Source organism: Ascidiella aspersa, chromosome 8 (assembly GCF_963924565.1).
Source record: "Ascidiella aspersa chromosome 8, kaAscAspe10.2, whole genome shotgun sequence".
NCBI lineage: Eukaryota > Metazoa > Chordata > Ascidiacea > Phlebobranchia > Ascidiidae > Ascidiella > Ascidiella aspersa.
The window spans coordinates 15763285-15775900 of record NC_139454.1 but is presented as its reverse complement, the minus strand read 5'-3'; the positions used below and the strand labels follow the sequence as shown (position 1 = coordinate 15775900).

The 12616-nt window shown below is 36.7% G+C and overlaps 1 protein-coding gene across 1 annotated transcript; it reads left to right on the top strand.

The window, feature by feature from the left end:
• Positions 1-897: 897 nt before the first annotated feature.
• On the top strand, positions 898-12342 carry LOC146136306 (uncharacterized). Its single transcript, XM_083396199.1, has 8 exons — positions 898-1032; positions 5408-5503; positions 5785-5872; positions 8137-8201; positions 8649-8801; positions 10797-10969; positions 11667-11844; positions 12286-12342. The coding sequence occupies exons 1-8, from the start codon at positions 898-900 to the stop codon at positions 12340-12342; spliced, it is 945 nt and encodes a 314-aa protein (XP_083252325.1).
• Positions 12343-12616: the final 274 nt, after the last annotated feature.

Genomic DNA, 12616 nt, shown 5'->3' with positions numbered 1-12616 from the left:
GTAAAATCAACCCAAGTCTGACTCCACGGCTCTGGTTTAAACCTACCATCAATCCTACATTATTACAAAAAAGATTATTAAAATCTGGGGCGCTGGTCTAGAATCCCACCACAGTTCTAAAATCAACGCACACAATTTGAGTTAGGATGCGGGTTAGCGTTTGGGTGTGGGTGGGTCAAGTATTATTATATTCCTAATTTATTAATAATACTTGACCCACCTTAACCCAAGCGCTAACCTGTACCCTAACCCAAATGATGTTTCATTGTGGTAGGATTCTAGACCAGCGCCAAATCTGGTCATCCCCATTCAAGGACTAAACCCACTAAATTGTTTCAGTTCTACTTATTTGGCTTACGATGAATGGTCGGAACGCTCACTAATTTAAGTGTTACCCCGTTAAAACAATTATTAAACCAATGCACAATATTTGGGTTAGGGTGGGGATTAGCGTTTGGGTGAAGGTGGGTCAAGTGTTATTATATTTAATAATAATACTGTGAGCGTTCCGACCATTCATCATTCCGTAAACTAGTGTTACCCGTCTGTCCCAAGTCCTGATTCCTGGTACAACAAAATTTGTGTAATGACTGGAACGCACTATGGTCACGTGCAATCAACCGAGCACAAAATATCTGTCACAAGATCATCAACGGGAGTTTATTAGCATCACTTGGTTGCAAAATGTGAGGATATCTTCTTGCCTTTCGATCTAATCTTTTTAAACATTAAAAACAAAAAATAGATAAATTCGTCTACAAAACCGGATACAAGAAAATCACAAATAATAGCGCTTCACTTTATGTGAACTCTAATTCGGAAATTATGTCCATTATTATGTCACAATTGTATGGTAAGCCAAATAAAGTTTTTCTTGAGAAAAATGTTAGAAGAAAGATGGAGGTCAATCGTTTACGTCAAAAGAGTAAACAACCCCTTTCTTGGTCTTCTTTAAATCCAGAAGAAAGAAATATATGTACAGCAAATCAGTTAAACGTTCAGAATCAAAGAGTGAGGCAAGACCTTCAAGTTGTAAGTCTTAAGAACAACTTTTTTTTTAAATATGTTGGGTAGAAATGTTAATATCGTAATTCGTAAGTAATTGAACACGCAAACCCCAGACAGTTTATGGATAACTTATAAAGCGTTCTGGGTAACGTATTTTTCGTATCCCTTTATTAAAACAGACATATATAATAGCCTACATAAGTAACATTACAAAACTAAAAATTCTAAAAAAATACAATGTTGCCCAACATTAACAAGTTCAAGATGTCTCTATCCACGACAAAAGCATGAAATTTTGATTTGTTATGTTTCATGCGAGAAATTATTGTTCGGAAAGATACATGTTGCGAATAAGTGACATTTTAAACCGGGCTCCAGACTAAAAACAGAAATATGAACAACGTCAGAATAAAACATAGTTTGAAATACGATCAAATTAGGGCTATAATAAAATAGTTTTTTGTTATTCTTATTTTATCATAGAAAGATCTAAAGATCAAGTGGTAGTCTACTGTGACAAATTAAGTTATAACAAACTCAACGAAAATTAAACAAATATTAACACATGAATTTACAGGGATAGCCTAATTGTGTTTGCCCGCGTCTCTACGCAAAATTGTGACCCCAGGCTTAGGTGCTGACAATCTCGCATCACCCTGTTATTTTAACTTTTCCCCCGTTCTTCTGTTTACTTTCACTGTCCTAAGTGTAAACTGACACTTTCTATCATCTACATAAACAGTATTGCGAGATTAGTCGTCATGGGCTGAACCAGAGTAGAAGGAAGTATAGGACATGTCCTTCAAAGTTCAAACTGTTCATTGGAACATTTTGTCATATAAACGCAAATTTTTGTTGTTGTGTTTTTTTTAGATTTTAAAGAACTTATTTTTAGCCACAACGTGCCATGTACGTTAGGCTATGTGTATAGTATGTTGCGACGTACAAACCCATATTACTCAAGAGTAGTATATTTTGTTACATATTTGAACACTAGTACGGCCGAAAACTGCAGGGTGTTTTAAGATTATAGTTGTTGTAAAGGGCGGATTAAGGCGGGGCTGAGGGGGCTGCAGCCCCAGGCCCACCAAAAAAATAGGCCCACCGCTAAGAATTTAATAAGCCCAACCGATGTTATCTTTGTAAAAAAAAAAGTTATATTCCATAGAGCAGCGGTTCCCAAGTTTCAGTGGGTCCGCAAGGAGAATTACCGGTAGTCGTTAAGTTTTTTAACATTAGTCTATGTTTTAAACATTATATCTGTCATCATTATTGTCTTTCGTTATGCTTTATTATTTGATCATATACCGTGTTTTATAATGTCTCTCGTGACATCACAAAACATCTATTATGCTGTAGCCTAGGCCTACTATACCCGCTGTCAGCGAATTGTCCGCATTAGTTTTGTTACTTTAGAACAGGGGTTCCCAACCTGTGGTACGCGTACCACTAGTGGTACGCCAAGGTTTTCCAGGTGGTACGCGAGCACCTTCCGTTTTTTTCACAAAAACCTGGATTCACAACTTTATATTCTGTTGATCTGTTTTTTTTTACAAAAAAATCCCTAAAGCCTATTCATTGTTACGTAATTATTCCTGTTGTTTCGTACCATTACAATCTTCAAAAACAGATCATATCAATTGTCGACGGAGCACAGTTGCTTTGTAAAGCATGCAACGCTGTCGAACAGTGGGCGTTAATTATGCCAAACGATTACTCTTGATAGATATCATCTACCGATTTATTGCGTAATTTACAAATAGCATTGAATATTGCTAGTTGTAAGCTAAAAACAGGCAAAAATATGATTCGATCAAAATAGTTGTTCTACAACAGTGGTTCTTAACCGGGGGCACCAACCAAATCTTAGGGGGCGCAAGCTCTATTCCAATATTTAACTTTTTATAATGTTTTATCAGTTCCATGTTGCTTTAGTTACTAAATCTGCTTATGCTGTCTTATGCATAACATCAAAATTACACAGTTTAGAAAAGTAACTGAAGATCGAAACACGATTATAATTTAGCGATTTGCAAACTTTGGGGATGTGTTCATACAGAACAGTATGATATGGTTGAAGAAGATCTAAGTTGTGCACCATGCCTCCCTCTCCACAAACTGTGTTGCCAATTTTAACAACAAAACGACAAAAAATTTTGCGCTTCGCGCAAACTACGAACAACTTTTTGCGCATCACTAATTGGGGGGGAAGTTCGACTTTATTGCGCCTATTTGTAATGTTATTTGCAGTATATAGCCGTTGCATTGTGTGCCATCGCCCCTTTCAAAACACGATTAACGCAATGTTTCAATTTTTACATGTTTGTCAAAATTAGCTCGATGAAAACCAATATATCGAGCACGAGAAGCTTTTGTGTGTCTCGAAAATTAAGGTTTAGCCAATACAAACCAAATAAGCGCAATTTCTTTCGCGCTTCACACTACAAATTTCCTATGTTATTGTTGTTTAATGTCTAAGGTGGCGCAAGGCACAGAACAATTACCAAAGGGGGGCGCGGAAGAAAAAAGGTGAAGAACCACTGTTATACAAGAAGTGGTACGCGTGGCGTTAGAAAATGTCCGAATGGTACGGGATTGGAAAAAGGTTGGGAACCCCTGCTTTAGAAAGAATCGTTGCTGCACTAGTGTGCTACAATATTTTGGAAATCGCTGTTCTAGAGATATCACCACGGACTCCAGTAATAAGACCGAGTTAAGAACAACATCAACGTCGGAATAAAACACAGTTCGGAATAAGACCAAACTAATACCTATAATAGTCGTAATACCGTCTAAAACGGAAGCCCAAAATCCGTCGGAATAAGACCTATATAGGTCAGAATCAGGCCTAAACAACACTTTAATTAACCCTATAAAACCCCACCCCTAAGTGCATCACTCTTCCCTAATAATCCTAAACCATTTAATAATCCCAACCATTACCCACCAACAACCCAAACAAGACCAAAAATCCTGTGCTAAAAACAGCGAAGCCCTAACGGCACCGGTTAAACTAGGGCGTCCAAACCAAAACGGCCGATGCCTGACCGACGGCCCCGATCGTCCCATACCCTCTACTGCAGTTCCGGGAACTATTTTGGACATTTAGGCCTTTCCGATGAATTTAGGGCTTATTCCGGAAATTTATGCTTATTCAGACAATTTTGATCTTATTCTTTACTGCATATTAATTACTGCTTATTTGACTTTATACAAAAACAAAAATTCGTAATCATACAACTAACGGTCTCATACAACTATAGTCCGGCAGTGCAGTAGCAAAATGACTTTGAATATGGCGACAAATTTCCTTCAGGGTCTAATAATTTTGTTCAGACATTAAAGTCTCGATATCATGAATTTGATGAAAGAGGTACAATTTTAAGTGGCTGTCATTACTGAAGAAATTTCAAGAAATAACCTTGCTTCTTATAGTATAACCCATGATCTGGAAATCACTGCCTGAAAAGTCGATTCATTTTTCTGCACTGCTAAAAGAACGGCGTTTTAACGACGAAAGTAGCAAAGGAGCTCTAGTGTTTGAAGTTATTGATGAAAATAATTTCATGTTTGCGTTTTCTAACTTATCTGTTGTATTAAGGATGCATCTGATGATTACTAATTGTCCAGGCGAACGCTAATTTTCAGGCTTTAAAAGAGTGCTAAACCAAATGTGTTCGTCTATGGACCAAAATAGGTTGCATTTCTTAGCTCTACTCGAGATTTTAGAAAAAATAGACAGCAATAAAGTTTTTAACAGCTTTGCTTTATCTGAACTAAAGCTAGAACACATGTTAAATGAATCTGTTTTATTAATGAATCAAAAATCTTATTTCATGTTAATTCTGCTTGGAACAATAAACATAATAAAAACGACCAATATGCCTCTGAATGCCCTACAGCCCCAGGTCCATGAAAACCTTAGTCCAGTCCTGGTTGTTGTGGGACTTCACGCTATGAGGCATTTTTGTGATATCATCTCTAAAAATGTTTACCCCTGCCAAACGGAAATACTGTACCCGTCGTCCCTGGCCTTTTTATGCTCAGTTGAGCTACGTTTGCTTGGATGTTTAAATTGCGAAACGCCCCAGGAATACTAAAGCGGGGTATACCACAGTAGTTTATTCCTCGGTACCCGGGCACTTGGGTTCTTGTTGAGACTTTACAAAACGGTGGAGACAAAGTTTAGAGATAAGTTTTACTACGAATCAACTTTAACCTAAAAGTAGGTATAGGCTATTACTCGTGATCTTCACCTTAGGTGATTAAGTCTTTTTTATGTTTTATTTGACTTTTCCTATCAAGGTTAAACTGTTATTAACATCGCCCTATTTATTATCAATTGTCTTTCGGGTGCTTTGGAGCGGCTAACTTTATTTAATGTACACAAATTTTCTAGATTCATAAAGGGATAGAGGATGAGAAGAGATGCGAGAATGCAGTCAGGGCAAAGGAAGAAATCATGTTGCAAAATAGATTCGATCGCCTTTCGAAGGTATACCGACAAGCACAAAATAGTTTAATTTAAAAAATAAACTTTTAATAATAAATACGCAACGTGGGAATAATGCCAGACAACAATATATAAAATAAGTACCTTTATTATGTAATAAAAACATGCCAGAAGTGTAATATTTTTTTTAAACGAAACCTACAGGTTAACCGAAATCTTTAACGTCACATTGCCCTTAAAAAAGTGGTTCGAATAACCTCTAAAAGTCTCCTTGAACTGGCGTTGTCTAATATTGATGATAATTAATATTATGTTAATTCCAGGCAAGTGAAAGATTCGAAAGAAGGGCTCGATTTTCACTCGCCGATTTGCAGAGATTCGAGAGTCAGCAACTAATCGACAAAAACAAAGGTTACAACTATAAATAACATTTGGTAGCTTGTCTGACAGGGCATTCTTAAATTTAACATAGTCTTAGTAATTAGATATAAATTTGGTGGACGATTTGAAGTTTTACTTAGCATACCTGGGGTTTTATGATTTTCCTTGAACTATATGTGTGTTACTCTGCGGAGCCCATTAAAGCGTTCTTTGACAAGCGTAACAGAAATAACCAGTAATATTACTAAGCAAACGTTATTGGCACTGGAAAAAGGAAAAATAGTTAAAATATATACAACATACATAAAAGCCGAACAAAACTGTGTGAAGAGCAGCATGCGACTCGTGATCCGCTGGTTGGCCACCCCTGCCCCTTGGTTTGCGTTGGCGAAAATTTCAATTGATATAAAATAAAGGGATTCGTATAGTCCAGGGATGGCGATCCACTGACCCGCGATGGCGAACCACTGACCACACATTTTTAATCACCCACTTAGCTCTCTACGGAAATGTCATTTTCTGGAAAAGGATAAATGTAAAAAACAATTCTTGGTTATTTTTTTGTGTGGATTGTGCAAAAGTCTGTGGGTTGTGCAAAAGTGTCTTATGCGTGATGACCTACATTAACTGCACTTTAAAAATGCGTGCAGAAAAGCAGACAACTAAAAGCATTTTATTTATCGCTGTAAAACGTAAAGGGCGGCGATCCTTTAGAAAAAATTAAGAGATCACAGACTAAAAATTTTGAAAAACCTAGGTAAACCGTGCACCTCCAAACTATACTTTTAGCCAAGTTTAGCCATTGAAATGCATTTTTGCGCTATGGACGAGCTTGGATCCGTTTTACCTATAAAAATGTAGTCCAAAGGCGCTATGTATGCTACTTGTGTATAGTAGGCTATAACTGATGCACTCTACAGTCCAATTTATTTAGACTATAACAAATTTGACTGTAAAAAAACGTTATTTTGAGCAATACTATAGTTTCTCTTTTATGTGCCTCATGCGCCACAATTACCCCTTTAATTAAAGTTTTATCAATTATAATTATAATATAACTGTAATTTGTTTCGCGCTACGCGCGATCATGACTGGGTTTTAGCTGCATATTTGCGCACGAGTTTGCTCGAGTCAACAGGTGTATTTAAGATTAATTGTTTTATGACGTAACTTTCCGACAATTTTCTAAAAACTTGCATTACAAACAACTGGAAAAACTCCTGGATCCTGCCCTGTTTTCGTAATGGTTTTACGTTTAGTGGGCCTTTAATAGATCTGGAAAGAGTATTTTTGGCCGCGACAATAAAAGCTGACCACTGACTTACTTAAAGTTCTATAATTGTTACTCCTATGGCCGTATTTTAAATACGTTATAAATTTGTGCAAACAGTACAAAAATGACATAATATAGTATGCCGAACTAGGTCATATGCGAACGCGCGAAAAGATTTACATTGAGATAAATGTTAAGAAAAGTTCGGAACCCACCCTTGGTACTTAAATGCCTTATTTATTTACTTTTTTATTATTTTTAGTGGCTTGTGAGTTTTTATTTTGTTGGTGCCCAGGACTATCAATGGCTTAATTACATCAATTGCCTCGAGACCCGGGCCATTTTTTCGTTCTGTGCTCTTTTTCTGTAACCGCAAATCAAGTCTTAATCCAGCGGCCGCTATGGAAGCATCTGAAAAAACACAATTATTGACCTTCCATTTTAGTTTAAAAAACTAGTTCAATATACATGAACAGCAATATGAATAATTGTGACGTAAAACAAAATTGGATAAAATGAGAATGTTATTTATACTTCGTGTCCTAAAATAAAGCAATTTTGGGAAAACACCATTTCTTTTTAATGGACAACTAGCTAGAGGGTATATCACTATACTTATGGTAGCCAAAGAGACATTAAAATGAAAAAAAACGTAACTACTCGGAATTACCACTGGACATTCTAAAAATCTAAAATACAACCTAAACGTACGAGTTGCATAAAACTATTGAAGAGCCCCAGGCACGGTTTGGCCAGCCTGCTCTAGTGTAAATATAATAAAGATAACACACTAGATAATTTGAAGTGTACAATCTACTTTTAAATGCAATTCTAAGGTTTATACGCAATAAACAGAACCACTGTACCTTTTGATGTAACCATGCAACTATACAGAAGGGAATTAGCAGTTCCATTTTTGCATTATTTCAAATTTTCGCCAAAAATCAAAACTTAAAACGAAACCTGATAGCCATAATTTTAATATCTGCAACCCAAAAGTTTTCTTTTTATCTGAACGCAGACGCGCCAAGATCTGCCTCAAGCCCTTCTTTGCGAAACAGCAAACAGACGGAATATATTGACGTTGTAAGTTAAATTCTTCATGTTATGTTCTCTTATATCCCTAGAGTAGTGGTTCCCAACCAGGGGGAAACTCACCACTAGGAGGGAATTTTGTAATTTGTAGGGGGGGAATTTGTGTCACAATATTAATCTCTTACTGGTTGTCTGTGCTATGTGTTATTGCTGTATATAATATATAGCGAGTTTAGTTTCTGTTCTAAGAATTACATTAGGGTATTAACGAAACGATATTTTAGCAAACTAAATTTGTATAATAAAATTTGAATATCGATTAAAAGGAGACACAGGTAAAAATGTTGGGAACCACTGCCCTATAGAGTATAGTAATGAAGTGAACTAACAATTTCATACAATCGCATCATCGGCTAGTATCACGCTTTACGGTAATACTATTACAAACAACTTATTTGTAAAAAAATATATATTAAGATAAGGAACTGTACAATTTAGAACTCTGTCACCAAAGATGCAGCTTTAAACAACATCGAGCCTGACCCCCCTGCAACAGAACTGAACAAAAAAAAGTCAGTGCGCTTTGGCAGTCCAACCTACAACAGACCGGAAAGCGATAGCCCGAAAAAACAGGGTACTCTTTTAATTTTCGTATAGTTCTTTTTATGCTACAGCAGAGTTTTATAAATCGAGGTCCAGCAGCAGATTTTGGTAGAGCCGTCGGAATCACAAAAGCATAATGAACATGCTATAATGATTTGGACGCATTTTGTACAGTTTTATCATTTATACTTGTACATAACGGGTGCTTGGCTTCTTGCATTCTTCTTGCATAATGTAGCCACAGGCTAAAATAGCTGCGAGTATTGTCTTTACATCATTGTTTTTAAGATTTAAAAGTTGGAAAAGCGTCGTTTGATCGAATAGCAAATGACAGCACCAATCCAAGTCCATTGCAAAGCTTCGAAGAAACTATATCCCGCGAGCGATCGAGAGAATCCCCTGGCAAAACAGTGGCACCACTTGGAGCTTTGAGTTACTTGTATGACCTAGATTGAATTTTTTGTATATGTTGGACTATACCAGGGTTTCTAAACGGTGGTCCTCACCCCTCCCCCTATATTTGGCCACAGAACAGTCTTGTGGGAGCACGGGCAGTTGTCGGGCATATTATATTTTAGTTATCTGTTAGTTGATCTCAATTTTTTTAATTGTTTTTATTATATATAACTTCAGAGACCTCCTAACTTATGACGTTTTGTGACGCCATGGGCACACACAAGCCGTTGAGAGTCCATTTTAGGAATCATAAACTGCTAAGCACTTGACAACACGATGGAATTGCGACTTCACTTTGTCCGTTAGTTAAATCTTTCAAGCTTAAAAAAATTAAACCCCAAAAAGCAATTTGTTAAATGATGGATTCAGTTTGTTTGCTCTCGATACCTGTAAATCTTATCTAAGGAAATAAATAAAAAGTTGTTTTGCCGGTTTCTAAATGTTTAGTTTAGCGGCTTATATGATTAAACTATGCGAGACCATATTTTTGCCCAAACAACACTGGATTAAAGTATAAAGCAGGGTTTCTCAACCGTGGCCCTCGGCCCCCCTGGGGGGCCACGGAGAGTTTCGTCAACTTAATTTTGTGTTTTTTATTATGACTGCGTCAGTAGGGATGTTTAAAGTATAATATTGGATCATTTTTATTGGTATTATCGCGGAACGTTACGCCTTATTGGTCGTTCGCGTGTGGCAAGTTTAGTCAAAGGCGCTGTAGTGAAACAACTACTGTTCTGCTTCATACGTTTTTTCGGGTGGCCAATTATTACTTGTGATACCCTTGCCTAATCATTAAGTGTTCTACAAATGCTGTTAGGCGAGAAACTAGTGGGCAAAGCCAGGTGTAACGGTTTCGAAATTTCCTTCAAGGGCGTTCAGTTGCAAAAGAAACATTCCATCATAAAACGCATAAAGTACGCTACAGGTTTATTTAAATATTCAAGGTCATTTTTAGGCCAACATTCAGCGGTTCATGCACAGTTTATTTGTCAAGTAGGCTAATTGCAACGCATTATTAAAACGAAAATCGGACAAATCATCTCGACGAATGACATTTCTTGGCTCAGTACAAAACAGAGCGGAATATAAAAAATACCTTGGAGGCGTCGAAGAACAAGATTTGTAATGACTAACTAAGTTAATTTAAATTAAAATGACTTGTTTGTACAATTGTTTAAAAGTAAGTGCATTTATTTGTTTATTAATGGCTGTATTTGTTATAACGTGAAGAAGTAAAACAAGTGAAAAAACATTAAATACAATGCTAGGTATTTTTCTAAGCACGGGGGCCACGAAGGTCGAGAGCTTTTAAAAGGGGCCACGAAACATAAAAGGTTGAGAACCACTGGAATAAAGGATGATAAAATGTATATCGAAGCACAGTGTTTGTTTTTCAGTTTTTTAACAATTGGTTGGTTGTTTTTCACTTTAATTTTTCAGTAAATCATCAATGTCGCGACAAATATCGAAAGGTTTTTCTCGTGCATCATCGCTACACAATGTGCCAGACAAGATACAGGTAATACTTTCGGGTTTCGCTTATAATAGAATTTCTTGGTCGCTATCGTTTTCCAAATTACGTTTTAGAGCTCCAGCGCAGGCGAAGATGAGCTGCAAAAGTGGCGACGCCATTTTCACACACGGACGGTGGCTGCTCGCTTAAAAGGAGTCCGCACTCCAGGCCGACGTCATCAATCTCACGTTACATTGCAAGAGTCAATGGATGCCAACGCGAGAATGCGCAGGGATTTAGCAACCAGGTAACATAGCTATTCAAAAGGACTGTGTCAGAATCGGAAACAAGATAAGGGGGAACAAAGCCATGTCATCCGAAAAAAAATATTTAAATACATTTTCCAGATACATTACAGTACCGTGCAATCGTGCATAATACATTTTTGCATTTCAGGTGTTATATAAACATCTTATACTGTTGCAATATCATCATATCTATAGGTTTTCTGGGTTTGGACCATTGTTATTGTTACCTGGTTTAAGTGTTAGGAGTGTTATATAAAAGCCGGTTAATAAGTTTGAAAATACGAAATACTTCTAAATGTGACGTCATAAAACATGTAACTTAAAGGGGCCTACAGTTGCCAGTCAAATTCTCGACGTAAAAATAGGACGTAATGTTTTCCCATTGTTTGCGACAAATGAAAAAGTCGAACAATTTGCGCCAGGAAATTCGCCGTTATTCATGTTATTTTTTCAACGTCAACTATTTGTGAATTCGCTTTATCGCCCTTTATACTTCTTGGACGATAAAAATAGGCTACATTTTTTAAGAAGCCTTTATTCTATTTCATTTTATTAAAACCTCACAGCGGGAAGCCTTCTCTTACTGAACTAGCTGACAATAGTGCGCTAACAATCAACTCACTAATTCCTCTATTTAGTCCGTAAAACCCACGTTAGTTACAAACATGCAAAATGTTTCAAGATGTTGCTTTTTAGGTCCGAGTCTTTTACGGCTGACAAGGCCTGGCAACTACTCAACTGTCGCTACCTTCGTCTTACGCCACAAAACGTGAAGACGTTAGAAGGTATGTGTAACGAGGCCGGATACGACACATCATTTAACCCACACGATGTCGCTAGAGACGCAAGGAATGAACTGGAACCAGTTTACAAAGTCAGTGGAGTACTTTTTTATACGGCCTTTTACGCTTTACATTTACACAATTTCAACCGAAAAGGTAGATTGTTCGTGTAATAGTTTATAGATAAAAAATCTTGCTCTTATTACAACTGTACGTATAGGTTTTTGCTTTGTGCGTTAAGGGTGGGATGTGGGATTGTGTAACATTTATACAGTTTTCTATGAACGTATTCCTTATACTGTTTTGTTAAGCAACGAAGCACTCGAAGTTAAATGTGTTTTTTTTAAATGCGAAACAATATAGGCGAATACTTTTATCGTTTATAAGGGTTTTAGGCGTTCTATTAAAAATAACCATTTTTTTCTGCCAATTACTCAAAATCGATTTGAAACCCCTTTGTCTTATTCACGTAATATGGACATCACATTATTTGGCTACGTGTAATACACTAAAAAAACTGTGTTTTTTTGCAGCAACTGCGGGCGAACCGCACTTCAAAACCTCATCTGCCGGATATTTGCCATAAGTAAAAGCATTATGTTTGTTATCGTGATATTGCGTGGTATTTTGTTGCGTGGTGTGCGAAGGCATTAATATCGAAAAATAGTTTTGTATCATAAGCTAATTTTTGTGTGCATTTTTCAAAAGAAATTCGGCTTCAGTACGGACAATGTACGAACTTGTATAGTTAGCTAGCTTAACTATAAACTCCTCATTTTGTCTACTAAATGATGGAAATTCTACTGCAATTTGGAACATCTTTCTGTAAAATTGTTTGATTTATTCGACCTATTTACTTCTTTT